General features: G+C 47.4%; 1 protein-coding gene across 1 annotated transcript in view; it reads right to left on the bottom strand.

Moving 5' to 3' along the window:
• Nucleotides 1–4698: 4698 nt before the first annotated feature.
• Nucleotides 4699–20997, bottom strand: part of ADCY9 (adenylate cyclase 9) — a 122441-nt gene continuing 106142 nt past the window's right edge. Inside the window, exons 8-11 of the mRNA XM_034670470.1 lie at nt 18487–18646; nt 17195–17343; nt 14245–14286; nt 4699–9120 (exon numbers count right to left, since the gene is read on the bottom strand). Of these exons, the coding sequence (XP_034526361.1) occupies nt 7932–9120; nt 14245–14286; nt 17195–17343; nt 18487–18646 (1540 nt within the window). The 3' untranslated portion in view covers nt 4699–7931. The remainder of the gene's footprint in view (nt 9121–14244; nt 14287–17194; nt 17344–18486; nt 18647–20997) is intronic.

Raw genomic sequence — 20997 nt, 5'->3', positions numbered from 1 at the left:
CAGAGGAACCAGGGGAAGGGGAGCCAGTCTCTTCCTCGCTGCCCGACTGCCTCAGGGCACACGGGATGTTCACGCTGACCCTGGCCGGGCTCCTGCTAGAAGTCATCGAAGGCGCTGCTGCTATGAGCACTGATGACAGAGGTCTTGTGTTTGAGGTGGTGGCAGGAGCCACCGGCTGGAAGCACAGACACACTCTTTTGGAGTTTCGGACGGTAAGTTCGCTAGAACACGCTAGGTTTTCTCTCAAAGTGCACGGGTCTGTGCCCACTGTAGCTCTGCCAACAAAATGGGCGGCTGAAGGAGATGAGGAAGCTTGGAAAGGAGGTGCTGAAGGTGCTGAAGTGACCCCTTGTACTGGCTGCGCAAGAAACGTGAATCGAAGAATTTGGATCACTGTGTGATTTGTGCAATCAATTCACTTTGTCTCATTAGAAATATTTTAGGGAAAAGGATGCTTTTATCCTAAATTATCTGGATAATGGCTTCAAATCTTTTTTTTTTTTCCAAATAGTTTTACCTTATCTTGTTAGGTTTCAATTGAACTAATTTCCTGAAAGTCATGAAAATTGCATTTTTCAACGTTAAAAACAAACAAACAAATGCAAACACTCTCCAGGTACCGTGGTACACAAGGCTCTTTGGAAGTCTACAGAAGTCCTTGACTGAAATTTCTGGAAAGCACAACTTGTCATGCAATTAATAATAGAAACAGGAGATCGGGGACAATATTCAGCCATATTCTTCTGTGCTGAATGAATATCCCAAACATACCTGTGATGCCGTCAGAAGTCTTTTCTCTTGAGGAGGAAAAGGTCACATTCTGGCAAACCAAAATTACCGAAGAAAACTTCCACCAACCCACCATAGAATAAGATTTGCTGCTAAAAATTAAACTACTGGCTTCCTCAGTCCTTTGTGAATAGTCAACAAAGTCCATTTTTTTTTACCCAAGAGCCCCAAATTGGTGGAAACTGCAAATTACATTCTATGATATTTTCAAGTTAAACAGCCAAGTTATGTTTTCCTTTCCCTCTAATACTTCCCTGAAATACTAGAGATGTACAGATATATGGTAAAGGTGTTTTTAAAATGACCTAACATTATACATAATAAAGAATTTATTGTGTAATCAACAGTTGGGGGGGGAACCTGATATTGTGTTAAAGGTACACGATCTGTTTCTGTTCCATTGGCAGGAAGGACAGGATGCAACATGACCTGTGCTTTCCACAGATCTTTCTGAAGGCACTGACGAGTTGCGAACTTTACATTCCCCTGGCGCTCTTGGTTAGCACATGGACACAAGTGGAATAATTTTAAAACGTCTCCATTCTAAGCACACACTAGGTAATAACTTAAATGCTCCATGTTTAATTCAACTAGCCACTCTTACACAAAGAAGGGGAGAGGGAGAGAAGGGCATGTGTGTTTTACCTTGTTGGGCACTTGGGGACCTACTGTCTAATTTCACCATTTAATTGCACGATGACCCACTCCACCACCTGGATTCTTTGTTCTTTCCTGGCAAGAAGGGGGAGGCCACGACAGGCAGTCATGTGCACTTGGCAGTATGCTCCGGGTTCCGGCTCCGTAGCCAGGAGCTGTGGGCAGCAACCGGCAGGACCGGGGCAAGCCTCTCAGCTACGCTCAGCTCTGCAATCTGTTGTACAGATAAAACACCGCTGCTTACCCACATAAGTGAGATGTGAATGTTGGGGCCAAAGGGTTATTTTCTTTAAATCAATAAAATGGTAGCTCACTGTGCTGTAGGTTTATCTGTATTCCTGAAGTTGGACAGTGAGGATGGCATATGGCATGGAACTGAAACCTACTTGGGAGGTCAAAGAGAGCGGTGGAAGAGGGTGTAGAGCAGGGAGAGTGGAGGCACCTGTGTCCCTGGAGAGGCACGGCTGTCCATGAGGTGGGACTGGCCGTCCTCGGTGGGAGGACTCCCAAAGAGGCCAGTGCCGGAGACCCGAGAGGCTGGAAGCCAGGGAGAACGTGAACAGAGATCTTCCCAAGGAAGGGCGCGGTGCACTGTGAGGTTTGCCGTGGGCACAAGGGGGTCACCAGGGAGTCCCACGAGTGTGCAGGCATGCAGCACTTGCCTTTCCCAGTCCGCTTCCTTTCCCGGGATTATGTGGACAAATCCAAACAATTCCTCCTTTCTGACACCATTCACTGCCCTTCCAACCTATGTGGCAAGAATTTGTTTGCTGAGAAGAGCAAGAAAGTCAGAGGAAGACGAGAGAGCAATTTGTTCAGATTATCACCTGCCAGAAGCCGCTGCCTTGCCTGGTGACAGGGCCCAGGGCAGAGATGGGGCAAGCAGAGACCTCTCATCACCCCACCCCTCGGCCACAGGCGCATCTTTCGGGTAAGGCAGGGAGATGCTTTACTGGGTGGTGCTATTCCAGAAAGGCTCCCACCAGCCAAATCAGCCCAGGCCAATGCCTCGTTCTGAGACCCTCGTGCTGGGGCCCCAACTGCCGTCTGGAGAGGATGGTTTTAAAAATAAACAGAGGATTTCATGGGGTTGTACGTGGCGTGGCCACTCTACCCAACACAATACGGGTACAGGTGTTTTCTCTGTTTTGCTCTTTCTTCAAAAACTGAATACTCCTTAAGACCATGAATACAAAAATCATCTCTTTGTTTACAGATGACACCAAGAAGTTGCTGTTTAAAAATGTCAGTAAGGAGAGGATGTCACTGTGCCAACTCAGACACCTGGAACTGCCCTTCTGTCTACTGATGAATTCGCAGTGGGAAAGCAACAGGAAAACCAATGTCTCTAATCACGGCTGTTGCTCAAATATTCTCGAGCCTCGTGGCAACTTTAACAGCCCAAATAAAGGGAGGTTTGGCATTATTTGACATGTCGTAGGTACTCAGTAATACTGGCTGAGTGCTCCTTATCTGTTGGGAAGAATTTGACTAACTTTGTGAAACTGTAAAGTCCTTCGTGTGGCTCCTTGAATATATTTAGAGAATTCAAACATAAAACACAAAAATATCATTTGCTTGGGAATGCATATGCAAACAAAGCAGCATTAACATGGTGAACCGAATTTCCAGTGGAGTCCACAAATGCTTGGAAGCCTCACCTGCAGGTAGTTATAATAAAAAATTATCATTCCTTAGTTGTTGCAGGTCGGGGGTACTTTATTTGAATCTGGGGAGTCCTGAAATTATATGCAACATTAAGACGGTTTGTGTGTGTGTGTGTGTGTGTGTTTCTGGAGAAAAGAGCCACAATTGTCATCAAATCATCAAAGGCTCTGTGAGCCAAGAAAGGTTAAGATCACTGCTTTCGACGACTGACATTTCAGGGGGGCCTCGGCTCCTGATACACGACCACTTAATTTGCTTCTCCTTCCGGCGTCAGGGCCCAACGGGAACAGGGAGAATTCCCCAAACTTACGTTACTCTAATATATAGTGATAACTCTTCAGAGTCACGTAATTAAAAAAACAGACAATTTTCACGTAGGAACTGTATAAAAATAGACACTTGGGGAGATTTTTAATTTACACGTATAGGGTGTGCAAGTGTGTATTTTTCTTAATCACTTCCTCTTACTTATCTCTTCCCCAGTTAGTTCCCTTTTCCTGGCACTCAGGATCTATTCCAGGTGGCCACAGGGAGATTCCCCACAGCAGAGAAAAGCACCACACGCAAGAGAGAAACCACAAAGGCTAAGTTCTGAGGCTTACTGCAAAAATTAGGGGCCGTCTTCCAGGACTGCCAAGTCCTCAAAAGTCCCCAGGGTACTCCTTGGGGGTACTCCCACATTCTCTCCTTGGGGGTACTCCCACATTCTCACATGACCTCCAGTGCAGCACAGACCACAACTCCTTGGGCTCCAGAAAGGTTCCTAGGCCTCAGGAGGGAAAGACGCCCGCATCAACGAGCAACGCCCTCATAGGCACCAGGTTCCAGCAGAGAACCACCTAGCAGCTTGTGAGGTGATGAGCAAGGACTAGGGGACCACATCTTCACCTCCCTCTGCTCAGTCTACAAGAGGATCCTGTGCTCTGAGGTTGCCGATTAATACTGCAGTCACCAGGAAGAACGTCGTAGGGGAAAACGCTCTACACCCCAACAGATCCATAGTTTTGCTTCAGATCTGGAGGTGTTGTGAACCCCAGGGATATGTACAAAGGGCATGTATGTGTTTCTGGGAAGAGGCTCTGTGACTTTAAATGGGTTCTGAGATAGGTTTGTGACTTCTCCCAATGTGAACACCCCAGGAACTCTGCGAGGACAGGCTACGTGGGTGCATCTTTTCAGAAAATCTACTTCATTTCCTCGGTCAATTCCTTCTCCTGAGATCTTGCGGGAAAAATGATTTAGAAGGCCTAATAAAATAGGGATATCGTTGCAAGCAGAACATGTCCTGCCACCTGCTTTTTATTTTTTTTTTTAAAGTTCCATATAAAAATAGAGTATTTTTCAACCGAAGGTAACTGTAGCAAATATCTCCATGAAACAAAAAGAAAGAAACCACATACATAAATAGGGTTGTTTTGTTGTTGGGTTTGTTTGTTTGTTTGTTTAGTTGTCTTGTTTTCAAAGTCATGATGTGGAAGAAAAGCAAATCTTCTTATTTCAGCCACAAAACGCAGGGAATAAGGATTGCTCTAATTTCTGAAGTGCTACTGATCTTTTCAATGAGGAAATACCAGGCATCAAATATTTAGGTTTTAGAACATTTTAATATCCATTTCTTGAGTGGATGCATTCTGAAATAATTAGAATTAACAATTTAAAAAGAGCAGAGTGAAGGAAAGATGGAAAATGCAAACAGTTGGTTCTTGTTAATTTAATTTCAGGTTCTAGGCATGATGTGATTTTCTGAAACAACCAGCCAAAAAACGTTTACCTCAAAAATCTAGAAATGCAAACGCAGACAGATCTTTGGAAACTACACATTATTATAGTCCACGTAGTGGGAAGCACGCGGCCCTCTGGCTCTCGGTGTCGTGTGCAAATGTGCAGGTGCTGCCTCCAAGAGCGCAGTGTCAATGGAGTCGCGTGCAGGTGTTGCATAATCAGTGTGACTCTTCAAGCTACTTAAGGGCTTCATAACTGATGCTCTACCTTTGTTTGCACTGGATAAAATCATGTGTGCTTGTTTATATATATACATATACATATATGTGTATATATATGGTGTATAATTCGATCTGACTTGGGGCCAAGAAGAAAACAGCAATTGCAACTCAAAGCGACTATTTACACACATTCAATTCTGAAGTATTGCTTCCTGACCTACGTTTGGAAGAGGTATTGCCTCTGTGAAGAGCACATCCGTCGTGTTGGTAGCACTTGAACTGCCACTTAGGGACCTGTCTTCAGTGACTCTCTGTTCAACGCCAGCGGGGGTGGATGCACGGCGTCTCCGTTCCAGAGACTCTGTGGTTCTGGGCTGAGGTATGCTTCAGGGCAGGGAACTGGGAAGGACCCAAGTTGCCTAGTGGCCCACAGAGAACATCTGTACTGGTGATTTAGGAAGGCTCAGGGTGATTTTTTTTAAAGACAATTTGAAACTCTGGGTGAGCCAACCATCAAAGGCTCCAGTGTGCACGCTGCTGGACCAGCTCACCAGACGTTAAGACCTTCTCCCTGTGGTCCACGGCTTCCCAGGGTCAGGAATCACAAACATCTTTGTGGGAGGGGAAGGGAAAAGAGAATGTGCTGGGGGGGAAGCATGTGCAGAGATGAACCTTGTAGGACATGTTCTGAGCGGAACAGCAGAGACACAGGCGACGCGTTGGCAACCGCCCAGCCCCTTAGCTGCTGCCAGAGCTACAGAGCCTGAGGACAGAAGGCAAAAGGAGAGGACCACACTCAAATACATGCCTTAACACTGATGGGAGGAGCCCCTAACATGCCCACAGTCCCTATGGACAAGGACAGTGTTGGGTAGTGTTTTAAAGTAAAAATAAAAATAAAAATTCTGCAGTATCTTGTAAGAATACATTCTTTAGAAGCAAGAGGTATTGTCACGCCACCCTTCCTCTAGCATTGGAAGACCAACAAACTGACAGTAAAACCTGAAGGAAGATCTTAGTTACTGAGAATGCTCTTGACTCCCTGGGACGTCAAGATCCTGGCTATGGCTGCATCGATGGGAGGCCATCCCACACATGTCCCCCCTGGGGAGCTGGCCCATCAGAATCAGTATTTCCTGAAGCCAGAAATGGCAGATTCTAGATGAATTGAGGGGGGGATTGATAATGGGACTTGATGTAGATGTGACAGTTATACAGAGATATAGCAGCGAAAAGAAAACGCACACGGTATACCGGTGAAGACCTTAAACAGAGAAGGAGCTAATCCTCCAACTATCCTGTGAACCGTACGCCAGTCACCTTGCAAGTAACTATGCCGATGACAGGGCAACATGAGCCTGAGTAAAACTCTACATATGCTCTGGACTCAACACCGCAAAACGTCATCACAGGCACGATCAGCAATAAAGGACCCAGAAGTGATTTTCCTTAGGTTTTCTCTACTTGCCCTGGCTCAACACCTCATAAGCATGCGGATGATTCTGTCTCTACACACAGCATGAGGACTCCACCTAAAGAGGGCTGGGACGCACCAGGTTCAAGCCTGCCACACACAGGCCCTGCACAAGCCAAGAACGGGAAAGGGTGAGAAACTTCTCGGACGTGTGCAGGCCAAGCTGCTGGCACTGCCTGCCCGCCGCTGTGCCCAGCCCAGGCCTCCTGCCTCACGCGGAGCAGGACTCTGACTCGACCCTTGCAGCGGGTAGGCCCGGACGGCACAGATCTGCAGCCCACGGGACAGAAGCGGCAGCGCCCATTAGGTTTTAAAACCATGGCTGAGGGCATCTCCGCCCCAGGGCACGCTAGCCGGGTGATGGAGTCTTGCCCAGCTCCTGCATGAGGAGGTGGCCCAGAGCGGCCGAAGCACTAATGGACATCTTCTCTTCCTTCTGCTGTGCACCCTGTAGACCCCCTCCCCCCAACCCAGCCTATGTCCCTTCGCCAGAATGACCTGGCTGCCCCTCCCCGAAACACACATTTCCTGATAAATAAATAAATAAATAAATGCAACCCTCAGACGTTTATTTTGAGTTTCCCTCTCAGAGGATTCAGCTTCCAAGACAAACCCCTTCACTCCCAGCTAGAAGACTCCTCAGTGTCCGGGGCAGGATGAAACACGGCTTTTAAATACCTGAGGCCTGGGTTCAGAAGCTCTGCTACTGGTCAGCATCTGCAAGCTTGGCCTGCACAGGGAGGAAGCCCTAATGCCCCGCGGCCGGGGAGCGGTGCCCCCATGGCCCCCGAGGGCCCGGGTGCTCTGGAAGGCGCAGGTTGGGAGGGCGCGGGCTGTCCTGGCTGGCGGCTGCTCGCAGCCCATGCCCCCCCACCTCCCCTCACAGTGAGTTACTGGCACTTGATCTCAGATTCATAAATGAAAGTGTGTGTGCGTGTACATGTTTACATAGAAAGGTCAGGTCACTGGAGAACACTAGTATGTATACGGAAAAAAAAACCCGCAAAAACATTGTACTAGCAAAAACAAAACAAAAACCCAAAGTGTCCTGTGAGAAAAAGCAATAAAAATGATATCTTAACCACAGCTTTTGTTTAAAAAGTCCAGCAATACCCAATGCTGCGATCTCCACGGGCGGCCTCTGTCCCCAGATGTGAGGCCGCGGTCAGCCCCTGAAGGCACTTGTTCTCCATGCTGCTGACGGTCACACCCAGGGGACAGGGCTCCGGGGGAGAAAAAGCAAAGAGATGGATGTGTGTGGCTCACACAGACGTCAGGGCAAGGACCACGCGGTGCCATGTCTGGCGACGGAGACTGTGGTGCTCGGGATGCACGACAGGCTAGTACACACAAGATTGTGTTTCGAGGAGCAGAGCACCGCGGCAGCAACGGGCGCTGCGTCACACGCTCTTGGAAACGTTGAGCCTGGTGAGCTCGCTGGCTTCCTCTACGCCAGCTTCTTCACAGTCGCTTTTCTCTATGGCTTTGCCAAATCGACACCTTTCTTCGGCTTTGAAGGGCTCTTTCCACGGCCTCTTAGAGGATAGGTGAGTGTCCTTGGCCTGCACGTTGTTTTCGGAACTCAGAGACATCTTGTCTGCATTCTGTACAGAAGGCACCAGGTTGGCGATCTCGTCCGTGGGAGACCGCCCGATGCTGCCGTCCACCTGGACTCGGATGTCCGGGGAGATGGACAACTGGTGCTGTGGCACAGCCCCGCTGTCCATGCACTTTGGGTACAGGTAGGTCTTCATCTGGCCCTTGCCCTTCACGTTCACTGTCCCCCGGTAGTCGAAGTCATAGCCCATCTTGCTCAGGATGCGATAGCTCTCCTCGCTCACCTGGATTCGGCACTCCACCCCTGTGCTGTCCATCCTGCTGGCGATGTTGACGGTGTCGCCCCAGATGTCATACAGCAGCTTGGTGGTGCCGATGACCCCCGCTGTGAGCGGCCCATGGTTGAAGCCGACCCTGAGCTTAAAGTTGAACCACAGCATGTTGCTGTTGAAGTCGTCCACCACGCACATCATCTCCTTGGCGAACTCAAACAGGACCTGCAGGTGCTCCTGCGGGTGGCTGCCGTCCTGGCACTGGGCGCCGTTCAGACCCGATGCAGCCATGTACGTGGCCCCAATGGTCTTGATCTTCTCGATGCTGCTGTAGCCCGGCCTGCTCAGGAGCTCATCGAAGTCCCCGATGAGCTCGTTGAGGACCCGGTAGCACTCCTTGCCCCCCTCGTAGTTCTCCTCGTAGAACTCACTGAAGTTGACGATGCTGGCGAAGATGACGCCTCCACTGTCGTGGTTCTTGGAGTAGGTCTGCGAGACCTTCAGCTGCTCGGCCACGTGGTAGGGGATGATGTTTCTCAGTAGCCAGTCAGCTTGGTCCCTCATGCTCTGGATCTTGGTGCGGTGAAGGTCCGCCTCCACGTCCCCATGGTAGTGCAGGCGGTAGCTGACCTCAAATTCTCGATTCAGGAACCAGACCAACAGGAGCAGGAGAAAGAAGACAAGAACCACCTCCTGGCCAATCAGGCTGGCCGTTCCGCCATCACGCGGCAAGGAACTATTGCACGGATTCCCCTCGGAACTGGAGAGTAAAGAGAAGAGAAAGGACGTACCTTCTTAAGTGCATCTTTTAAGGGAGAGGTTGCTGCTTAGGATGTGCAGGTTTTGAAAGAGCCCAGCTAACTAGCACTCTGCACCAGGTTCTGTGGACTTCAACGTGTCAATGACCTACAGCCGCGAAGCCACCCAAGCCTGTTAGCTGGCTGGCTGAAGGGGTGCCGAGATAAAGACTGATTTTTGTCACTGATTTCTGAGTAACTACTTGGCGACTGCTTTGTTTTCCAGGAGTCTTTAGCTCCTTGATTTTAAAAATCTTTTCATTTCCACCAACTTTCTATTTTGATAGGAAAGTTAAGAGACTAATAATACAATTGTATACCCTTCTCCTGGACTCAACAATTGCTGCCATTTTGCTGCTTTGCTTTTTCCCTCTGTCAACACACACACGCGCGCACACACAGCTTTCCCGCTCAACATTATGAAGGTAAGGGGCAGACCTCATGACACTTCAATCCTGAGTATTTCAGTCCCTATCTCCTAAGAATAAGGACATCTGCCTTTGTAACCACACTACCATCATCATACGCAAGAAACTGAGCATTCCCTGACATACTCACATTTTAGATTTCTAATCCAACTTTAGTTCTGGTAGATACGTAATTTCACAAAGAATTAGTATAAGTTCTCTATTGCCTACTTGCATAAAAGTCTGGCAATGTATCACTACCCCCTACTGGGTTAGTTCTGTTTTGTCAAAGTCGTTTAAGACAACGTTAACATTTTTACAAATAATACGTATACTTTTTTTTTTAAGTGGACTCCACGCCTATCGAGGAGCCCCACACGGGGCTTGAATTCACGACCCTGAGATCAAGACCTGAGCTGAGATCAAGAGTTGGATGCTTAACGGAGTGAGCCACCCAGGCGCCCCAATATGTATACTTTTAAGAGTAGCGCCTTGTGAGAAACTCAAATAGCATAAACAATGGTATAAAATGAGTGTCTTTCCTATGAGAGGTTTTCTTGTGGTTGCAAGAAATCCTAATACATACTATAACAATCAGGTTCCAACCCTGGGCATTTGGGCCGTGCCCATCCCTTTCCCCCAGGGAACCCCAGGGAACGCCGCCATGCTGTCCCCGTGCAGAGAAAGGAGTCTGTCTGTGGGATAAACTACTGGAGCTGGCAATGCTGAGTCACGTCAACTACTGCACATTTGTGATTCCATTAGACATTTCCACGTTGCCCTTCTCATTTCTGTTCCCTCCAGGAACAGCCTGCTCTTGCAGGGTGGGGGGCTGTTCTGTAGTTGGACGGTGCTGACGAGCAACAGCTGTGACTGAAGATTAGTGCAAACACAGTCTCTTGGAAAGCTTCTTTTTCAGAGGTAATTTTTCCATTTAAAAATACTACATACTCATCAGAAGAAATTTAGGGGAAACGTATTAAGAAGAAAAGATTCATCCGTTATTGACCATCCAGAGGCTGTCACTGTTAACGAGTGTTGCGTTTCCTCCTTCTCTTTCTTCTGTTTGTTTACAAAGCTGTGACTGCTCTGTTAGCATAAATTCTGGGCCCTGATGGTCTTCTAGATTTTATGTGGCAGTGGGATGACTCATTACATAATTATATATAAAATGGATGGGTTCTCAGTTTCCATAGCTCCATGGCACTGAAAACTCAATTCTGTAATCAGAGTGTTAAGTAAGTTTTACTATTACCTGTGACTTAAGGACATTATAAAAAATAATGAACTTGACCAGTCTGGCCATAATGGTTCCCTACAAAACACAGTCACAAAAGCCCTGGCCTTGGAATTAGAATCCCAGGACTCTGTCCCAGCTAGACCACTGCAGAGTTCTGGAACCCTGGTCAAGATTTCTAGGTCTCAATTTCCTCACATGTAAACTGAAGAGGGGCTGGAGTATCGCTAAGTCCCTATTGGCCTCAGATTCTGTGCGGAAAGGAGTTAACATAGCAGGCCTGAGGCTGCCATCCATAGAAAGGGCTACTGGCAAGAGTGCCCGAGGTGGTATCAGGATCTTGGATTTGGGGAGGTTCCCACCCTCCTTGATAAGAGGGGCTCACTGTGCCTACACTGTGCCTTCCTTCTGCGAGTCTGGAATTTTGCTCCCTGCCAGCAGAGATGCCTATGTGACCAGCATCTAATAAAAACCCTAGGTACTGAGTCTCTGATGGGGTCCCCTGATGGACAACATTTCACTTGCACTGTCCAAGCTCGCTGCTGGAGGAATTCAGAGTGTACCGGACTATGCCATGGGGACAGGACTCTTGAGAGCTGGCAACTGGTTTCCTCTGGACTCTATCTCATGTACTTTTTCTCGCTGCTAAATCAAAGCCATGAGTATGGCTATGTGTGGAGTCCTGAATCCTCCTAGAGAATTCTTGGTTCTCGGGTGGTCTTGGGGACCCCTGCCATAAGTTCCATGACTCAGGCTCTGTGAGCTAAGAACCAAAAAATGCCTTTATGGTAAGACACAGCACACTTATTTATTCTTCTGTCATTCAATCAAGTGGCAGTACCTATCATGAATCTCAAGTATTAAACAATTAACTATTTAAGATGACTGAAACAGATGTGTGTCCAGCCCTGCAAGCCTTCTAACTCACTTGAGAGTAGTGAGAGAATGTGCAACAGGAGGCAATAAGTCTTCTCTTGGGTGAGCCCATCTTGTTGGGTTAGGAGGTGACCTTTCTTTATTTCTCCAAAGCGGTGACATTGAGGAACAGCCCCCTTTATAAGTAGACATCACCAAGGCTTAACATCATCTTAAGGATCCAATCAGACTTTGTAGCCCTGTGGCAGAAATGGGTGATGTGTCTGGCTTTCCTCAAGCAGGCTGCTGCTCTTGCTTTTCTCGCTGTGGCGTGGCCTGACTCTGGAGAGGGACACAGGCCAGACCCTCTGGACAGAGGAGGGGAATTGTGGAACACAGGCTAGTGCGAGAGAGAAAGGGAAACAGACTGTGATGTTTATTTTCATCTTTGTTTAAAAGGGGAGTCCTAATACACAGATTTACACTTAGTGCCCAAGGGGCTGCCGTGCAACAGAGATCTGGAGCAAGAAGAGAAGAGAATCACTTCCCAATGATAACCTGTATTTCTCACACAACTACAGAAGGAACAAAGACGGCGGGCGGTCTTATTCCTAAATTCAAATAGCAAAGGTCAGTTCCAAAAAGAGGAATTTTATGGGATTAAATGCAAGAGTCAATTTATGACTTAATAGTTGGACATTAAATCATAATTGGAAGTTAAGAGTAAAATATAGTATAATTCATTATCATGGAGAAGAGGGATTAAAACAGAGAGAAAAACAGAAAACAAAGATCACTCATGGTTAACGTGGGATTTGTTAACATTTTGGTGTATTTCAGTGCCATTTAAAATCTATGCCTACAGATGCGAGGCTGGGACAGTCACCAAGCTGGGACACAAGGGTGATTCTGGGGTCCTGGTCATGTTCTATTTTTTGGTCCGAGTGGCAGTTAATGGGGTGTGCTCACTTGGGAAAATTCACTGAACCGTATTCTTATGATCTGGGTACTTTACTGTGCACATGGTATATATTCATCAAGAAAAAGTTTACTTAAAAAGAAGCTAAGTGTTTTATTTTTAAATACTATAGTTGTGATCATCATAGAAACACTCTGCATTCTGGCTTTGTTTCATACTTTTAATCTCCTTCCCAGTGTCTACGTGTCCACAGAGATTTAACTTTTTAATTGTAGAAACAGGATAAAAAAAACCATTCATCACTCATTACCAGATCGTAACTATGACGTATCTTACATTTTTTTTTATCTACATATGAAATATCTGGCTATAGCCACAGGACATAGCAGGTTCACATGGTGTTTTTCTTATGGCTGCACCTTAACAGTAGCAATATTTGAGCACATGGTCACAATTTAATTCATTTCTTTTTATTGGCAACTGAAGTTGCTGAGGAATTTTCAATGTTATCAGCCATGGTGATCAACATTTTTGGGCAGGTGGCGTTTATCATATCCCCTAATTATCCTCTCGGTAGATAAATAAAAACAGAATTATTAGGTCAAAGGCTATGAACACTTTTGTAGGTCATCAAATTGCTTTCCAAACTATGCACCATTCTGAGGAGTAATGAGGCATGGCAGAAAGAGCATGGCCTGGTAGTGAGGGAGGCCAGGGTTTAAACACTGCCGATGACTAGCTGTGTGACCATAGACAGGTTCCTTAACTTCTCTGAACTTCAGCTTCCTCATCTGGAAAATGGGAATAAAATCATCTAATGCGTCAAGTTGTTGTGAGAAATGAACCGTATGTTATAAGCGCCTGGTAGCTTAACAAAATAAACACCCACCCGGGTACAAATGTGCCAGCCCTTGCCAGTATTGGGTATTCGCAATCTAAAGTCTTGAAGGTACAATGTAAAAGATCAAAAGGATTTTGTAGTTATTTAAATGTGCAATGACTTCAGTAGTAACACAGTTAGCTTCTCCCTACATTTTCTCTCTGAATTTTTTTGGTTTTTGTCATTTACACAGGTCTTGATCAGCTCTTCATAAAACAGCCCATAGCTACTTTCCTCTGCCTGCCGACTCCCCCCACCCCATCAGTGTGTTGATCAGTCTTTTCTTTTTGTGCGTGTGTGGTTCTATTTATTATTTGTAAGGCTGGAAAGTTATCTCTGTCCTAGGGGCCTGCAAACTAATTCCATTTTTTCTAGATTTTTACGTAGTTTTATATAATTTAATATTTATTTCTGAGTCTTCAGTTTATATAGATTTTAGTTTGATGTTTACAGCAAAGCAAGGGTCTAGCATTTATTATTTCAATTTCTAGTTAGTAATTTCAAAATATTTTAGGGAATTAAAATAAGTACTTTCTTAGACTTGAGAAATTTCCTTTCTAGTATGCTGAACTCTTACATAAAATTAAGACAATCTAGTATGCTCTTGGTAAGATATTATAACTATGATATGATATTTTAACAAGTGGGTATTTCCCACTTATTCTTTTAAGAATTACATACAATTCTTTTTATTCAAGATACGACTGCTTTTTGGGAAGCTGAGAAAGAAACAGTACTCAGACAGTTACCCTTGTTTGTTCAGACACAAGCATGATGTTAGAAGCTTACCTGAAATTCTGTCCTGCATCAAGGTGTGAAATTACTATGGAACTGAAATTAAAATGCAGAAAAATATTATCATAAAAAGCAAAGAAGGCATTATATAAAGCGAAACTGAGAAGAATTCAAAAAAACAATTTCCCTTTTTTTAATGTGGAGATCAAGTCAGACAACTAAGGATAGTTAATGCTTTGTTGTAATTTGATATTGTGAGTTAACTAAAAATCACAGCAGGCAGAGACAGTGACGCAGCCAACAGGCCTTCACATCAGGTATAGAGGCACCATCGCCAAAGAGCAAAACCAAACAAAAAGTCTTTAAGACATTCGTGTGAGGTGAGGACTTCTCTCCGCGTGGTGCCACAATGCCAGAAACCAGTCATGATAAACAGCGATGCCCACTGACAAAGGACTGATTTAGAAAGGAACTGCTGGAGACGCTGGCTGACCTGAGAGGCCAGACTTGGCTCCTGGTGTGCCCAAAGCAATTGAATCCCCATTCTGGGGCATGGAAACCACACACAATAAAGAACTCTCTCTTGGGGTCGGGGCAGGACCCGTGACATGCGGTACCCTTTTCACGTCCCTCACAGCTTCCTCTGGGGTCCTGCTGCACCCAGCATCCCCCCAGGCTGGTAAATCGGCCTCGTGCCCCCACACTTCCTGGTCTGCTAGATCCATCTGTCCCGCTCACTGCAAAGGGGGACCTTACAAAGCTTCTGCAAGCAGCTCCCCTGGGCAGCAGATGCAAGGGGATGGCTCAGAGTGGCTTTTATCATCACAGGGGGTGTTAGATGACTTCACGGGGGAGGCAAGAAAGCAAGAGCTACAGCACAGACACTGTTCTGAGGCTGTATGTCATCTTCTCTCCCTGCCCAGGCGCGACTGCGACACCATCCCCCCCCACATGTGCGCAGCTCTTCTTTTATGTCCATGTCCCCCTGTGAGGCTGGCGTGGTTCTCAGAAGTCCCCTCCCCTACACAGGGCACCTGTCTGTGTTTGTGTTCACCACTCCCCACGCTTCCTACCCCGTGAAGCTCTGCGGTGACGGTGGGGTGGATGGGCTCAAGGGATTCTTCGAGTAGGGAGAAGGTGAAGGGGAAGTTCAGCTGCAGCCCAAGATCTGCTCTTTGAATTCTGGACAAAGGTGATGGAGTTGGTCCCTCATCACCCTGGTCCCTCCAGATCCAAGTGGAAAAGCCCTGCACCAGTGACTGACTGGTACTGCGAGTGGCTGAGAGGGTATTTGTGACGTTTTTTTTTTAAAGGTTAAAAGGCAGATTGATGAATCCCATGCTCTTGGGAAAGAGCTTCATAATGACCCTAATTCCAGATGGCCATACCTTCAGAGAGGGAAATGTACGCTTTGTTCTGCTTAAAGTAATTTAACTATTCATTAAAGTTTCCTTTCAAATGCTGAATGACAGTTCTGCTGAAAATTCCCTTTTGATCTTAATTTGCAGAAAACTTGAGTGTCTTTCATGTCGTCATTATTTTATTAAGTCTAAGTGAGGAGAAGGATGCTTACTCTGTCCATTACCAACTGCTGCTTTGGTAATACCCAAAGATATACTATGGCAGTTTCGTATTCGATATTGCAACAAATTGGATCATTTTCTACTTCTGAACTTATTAAGGCAATGGTTCTCAGCAACAGTAATGCCATTCCTAGGGGGCATTTTGGAAATGTTGGGGCTCCTTCGGGTTGTCATAATAATTTGAGGAGCCAGGAATGTTAGATGTCATGTAAGGCACAATGAAGGAATGCCGTGTAACTCTGAAATATCTTGCTAGCCTAAACCCACGGTAATTATAAAGAAGTGGTTTTTTAATATGTGCTAATAGTAAAGTGTTTTTATAAGCAGTTACAGAAAAAGGCCAAGATTTAGGAGAAGTTTGTTACAGAAACAGAAGCTTAATGGCTTTAAGACATTATCGTGAACTTTCTGAACCACTCACTGTGAGCATTCCTGCTCTCCAACGTATCACAGTATTCCCAACTACGACTTTAGCTGAAAAAGGCTGATAGCTGCAAAACCAGTTGCAAATGTGCAACAATCAACTTGAGACCTGTTTTTAACAAACTAAGAATCAAACATTATTCAATTAGTAGGACACATGAAAGACAGGGATCTTACTGGATTTCATGAATACAGAATGTTTTAAATACAGCACATATCATTGCCATTCCTATATACTTTCATTTTTTCATTTTTTTGTAGCACGACGGTAAGAACGGCTCCTGCTTCCCACAGACACTTTCTTTCCCCATGCCATCCTGTCTATCCCTTGGCACCTACCAGTGATAGGGTTTTGAAGGCCATTTGAATACCAGAGACTGAAAGTATTCTCCAATATGTGGAAGGACTTCAAGATAAAAGATGTATTTCCAGTGACTGGTCATTACTCCATTTCACGTCATGACACACGTGTCACAACAGTGAGTCGGTATGTATAAATAAGTCAGGCCACTTGCAAGAGCACCTTACCTCTTCCCTTCCTCTCCTTCAGCAACCTGCGAACTGTCTGGGTGTATTCCCCTTACTCAAGTGAGGTTAGAACCAGCTTCCTCTTTGCATTCTCGTGTCTCCCTATACCTCTACTCCTTTACTTCCTTGATCATCTCGTTTAGAAATGGCTTCTGGTCCTACTCCGCCATCATAAGTAAGTGCAAGCATGTGTCTGCTGCACTATGGCAGGGAGTCACCCGAGGATGTCTATATGCAAATACATGTATATGTCATGAGGAATGATTTTCTTTTTCTTTCTTTTGCATATTCGTCTTCAGACATTTCATTAAGTTGTTGACATTGTGTATGTTGGAAGCTACGTCATGTTGTGACAGTATCTGGTAGAGCGGAGGGAGAGGGCATAGGCACAGATGTGAGAGACAAGCGAGGGTGGGAAAGATGTCCCAGCCGGCAAGGGCGCCAGACGCAGAGCGCACTGGTGGACGTACCTGTCAGGGCACAGGGAGACATAGAGCAGGAGCAGGGGCCCAGCCCCGACGACTGTGGCTAAGGAGGACCTCATCCAGGAGCTGAGCTGGCAGAAGTTACAGTAGTGCACAACGGTGATCAGGACGGCTGAGCCCATGAACATGGTGAACTGCAACGAGGAGCCGGCACGGTTAGTGACCCATCCCGCCCTCGCCGTGGGGGCCCCTGGCCTCACTTCCAGCTGAGCGTGCTGACATCACAGCATTCACTCACTTATCTTTATTTCGATATAAAAATACCACGGGTATCGCAAAGTATCTGGCAGTTTCAGGGACAGATCCTAGACCGTTGGGTTAATCACCCAGAGCTTTAGGCTGCGAGCTCGCATGGGCACTAGGACTCTCCTCCAGATGTGTGGAAACTGCGCACGTCATTCTGGAGGAAAGGGAAGGTAGGCCGCCCATCTCAACACCGCCACCGTGTAAGTGGTTACCTTTACAAAGCCTTCCTTCAGGCATCCTGCTACATGCCAGAGGAAATGTAATTTGCTGTTAAAGTATCAAATGCAGTCAGCCTGCCTGGCAGCTCATGTTACACTCACTTTCACCAAAAATAGAACTTTCCACAGGGCATTAATTCAGTCTTCGTGGGGTTTAACTCAAAAGCTCCTTCCCTGATGGACAGTAGCCAGCCCAGAGGCCAGTCACCTGGCTGTGCCAGTTTGACAGGTGAGCGAGGTATCTTGTCTGGAAACGTGGGACAGACGCTGCTTTGAAAAATACATAGGAAAATAACTGATCTGGAGCTTGGTGAACAGCAGATGAGGCTGGAGAGGGCACGTGTGAGCTGGGCAGGGCACCGTCGTAGCCCTCTCCCTGACTGTGGTCAGTGACAGGCTGGAGCATCGAGACAGGCTGTGTGCTACCTTCCCTGCCTGCTCCTCTGTCCCAGGCAAGTTTTCTAAGACAAGCTCAAGGTGGGACAAAGAGTTTGTAGTTCTTTAATGGCCTATATTGAAACTGCTATCCCAAGTCATCAGGCTTATTTAAAAAAAAAATGAGGGGCGCCTGGGTGGTACAGAGGTTAAGCGTCTGCCTTTGGCTCAGGGCGTGATCCCGGCGTTATGGGATCGAGCCCCACATCAGGCTCCTCTGCTGGGAGCCTGCTTCTTCCTCTCCCACTCCCCCTGCTTGTGTTCCCTCTCTCGCTGGCTGTCTCTATCTCTGTCAAATAAATAAATAAAATCTTAAAAAAAAAAAAAATGAGGGAGTCCCAAAGAGCCCAGGAACAAAGTCACTAGGCCTTTACTTACGTGTATGTTTGTCTCAAATTCAGAGGTGACATGTGAATAGACTGCAAGAGCAGGGAGTGACACCAGGATGGCCCCAATGAAATGGCGCGGGAGCCAGCCGGCTATCCACTCCAGCAGGCGCTTCGTACAGGCCATCACGTCCTCCAGGAAAAACACCATCCTGGGATGAGGAGGGGAGAAAGGAGAAATGGGGTGTCTGTGGGCGGGTCGGCCTGCCAGGGAAGATGGGGGCAGGAGACCCACTGACTCTCACCAATGCAGCTACTGTGCACATGGGGGCAGGCGGAGCCCCCGTCCCCTCACTTTGGGCTGGCGGCAAATAAAGTGGACTTGCTCAGCTCACCATACCTTATTTTAAAGTAATCTGCTGCGTACTAATAACACATGTTCGCACAAAGCCAATTATAAGCTTCTGCGGGTCTCAAAGTAGCTGTAAGAACGGGGCATGCAAACGTTAACAGGCCCTCTGAGAGGTCACCACTTGTTGTCACAGGCTGCTGGAGCGCTTTGGAGGTGTCTGGGATTCTGTCAGGGCCTTTCTGGTTGCCACAATGACTGAGGGGTGCAGCCGGCATCTAGTGGGCAGGAGCCCGGGATGGGAGGTGCACTGAGACACACAGTGCAGCTCTGCCCTGCATCTCACATGACTGCCACATGCCCCCCAGACACCCACAGAGGAGAGAACTCTGCTGACAATGACCTCAGCCTGGAGCCTCGCTGTGTCTCGGTGCTGCCAACACACGCTGATCTCCCAGGAATGAACCACTATGAGAAGTGCCCTTTGCTTTGGGGCCTCACCAAGGCTCATTCGGCATCGTGTCACAGGCGGCAACCCTGCACGCGTGCCCCCAAGCCCACACACCGCTAGTGGTCTGTGCCTGGAGCCGTCACGTTTGTGTGATTGTGCACATGAGGACACAGCTTACGACTTTGTTATGACTTCCCAGGTAGTGGTGTCCTGCCAAAAACGAGGGGAAACACTACATATTTTCTTTTAAATGGCTCCCTTGCTCTTTCTTCCTCATATTGGAGTGACAGCATTTCATTGACTCCTGAGATTGTGTGTATAAGTAGGCTGTATTTCAGGGTACTGATGTGGACATCATAAAATAATTTTCATAAAGAAGGGGGAGCAAGTGTGTGGCCTGAGAACCGCTGTTCAAAAGGAAGAACAGTCTGGCTAAGTGAGGGGCCCCGGGGTCAGCAGGGGCCAGTACCTGGATGCCAGCAGCAGGAAACGGAAGAAGGGGCACCAGGGTTCAGCTGGGCAGGGAGACCCATGCACAAAGACCCTCCCCAGGGAGGGGGAAAGGGACAGGCATGCCGTCCTCACCTCTGGAAGTGCCAGAAGCCGCTGCTGAGCTTCAATGGCACAAGATCCCCTCAAGTGTCTTTGCCACACACCCAGGGGCCTGCACTTTCTGTCCTGGACACCTGCAGTGCAGCAACCACTTACTACAAAAACGTGATCGCCACAAGGAAACCTTAAATCTCAGCCATTTTCCACGTGGAGCCAGGCCCTGTCTGACCCTTTTAGGGCCTGGATGGTTCTGGCCTCCTGACACTTAACGGATAATGGAGTCCTGGGAATATTTCCAAGAATAACCACAAATATGCTCAAAGGCAGAATACATAAGCTCCATGAGGAGACAGAAGAAGCCAAGTTCCAACAGGGAGAAGGCAGGACTGGGAGGCCCCCATGAAGGTCCCCAGGACGGCGGAGCTCTGAGGATGAGACCTACCTTCTCACGCCTGCCTGGGCTCAGCACAAAGTGAGGGGAGTAAAGGGATGGGCTACAATTCAAGATGCACGAAAGCCTCTGGAGGAGGTGCCAGGCCTGGGACTGGCCCCCGGAAGAGCTGCAGAAGCAGCCTCGCCGGGGCGCCCACATCTTCTGCAGCAGGGATTCCTGCTGACCCTCGGAGAGGTGAGAGGGAACTCCCTCATGTCCCCAGCCCCTCCCAGGCTTTGATGATCTGGGTAAAGTGAACTTTTAAAGTCCCACCAGTGGTCACTCAGGAGCAGCGGCCACCTCACTGGAAGACGCTGGCACAGCACGTGGATGTGACAGGCCCAGCACACACCTGGGGGCAGCCAGCCTGGAATCTCTGTGGCCTACAGCCCTCTGCAGTCTCCAAACCGGGGTTAGCCCAGATTCTGTAGAAGTGGGTCCAAAAGAACAGGGAACAACGGTGTAAAGGGCTTCTGAAAAAGGTACGGAGACAACACTAGCCTCTAAGAGAGCCGGAGCCTCACCTAGCTGTAGGCCCGTGTCAGACAGAAACCTGCCCCAGGCAAGGGGGTGCGGGCGTGAGGGGATTCCCTGCACATGGGTGCCAGGTTTTCTCTGGGGAGATAGAAATGTTCTAAAATTGTATGGTGATGCTTGCACAACTCTGTAGGTTAACTAGGAATCAATAAATTGTACACTTAATGAGTGAATTACATCATGTAATTGTACAATTACATGACTGAATTGAACACTTACATATGTGAATTATATCACAATA

The sequence above is a fragment of the Ailuropoda melanoleuca genome, chromosome 10 (assembly GCF_002007445.2).
Source record: "Ailuropoda melanoleuca isolate Jingjing chromosome 10, ASM200744v2, whole genome shotgun sequence".
NCBI classification, from domain to species: domain Eukaryota; kingdom Metazoa; phylum Chordata; class Mammalia; order Carnivora; family Ursidae; genus Ailuropoda; species Ailuropoda melanoleuca.
This window is presented reverse-complemented; position numbering and strand designations above follow the sequence as displayed.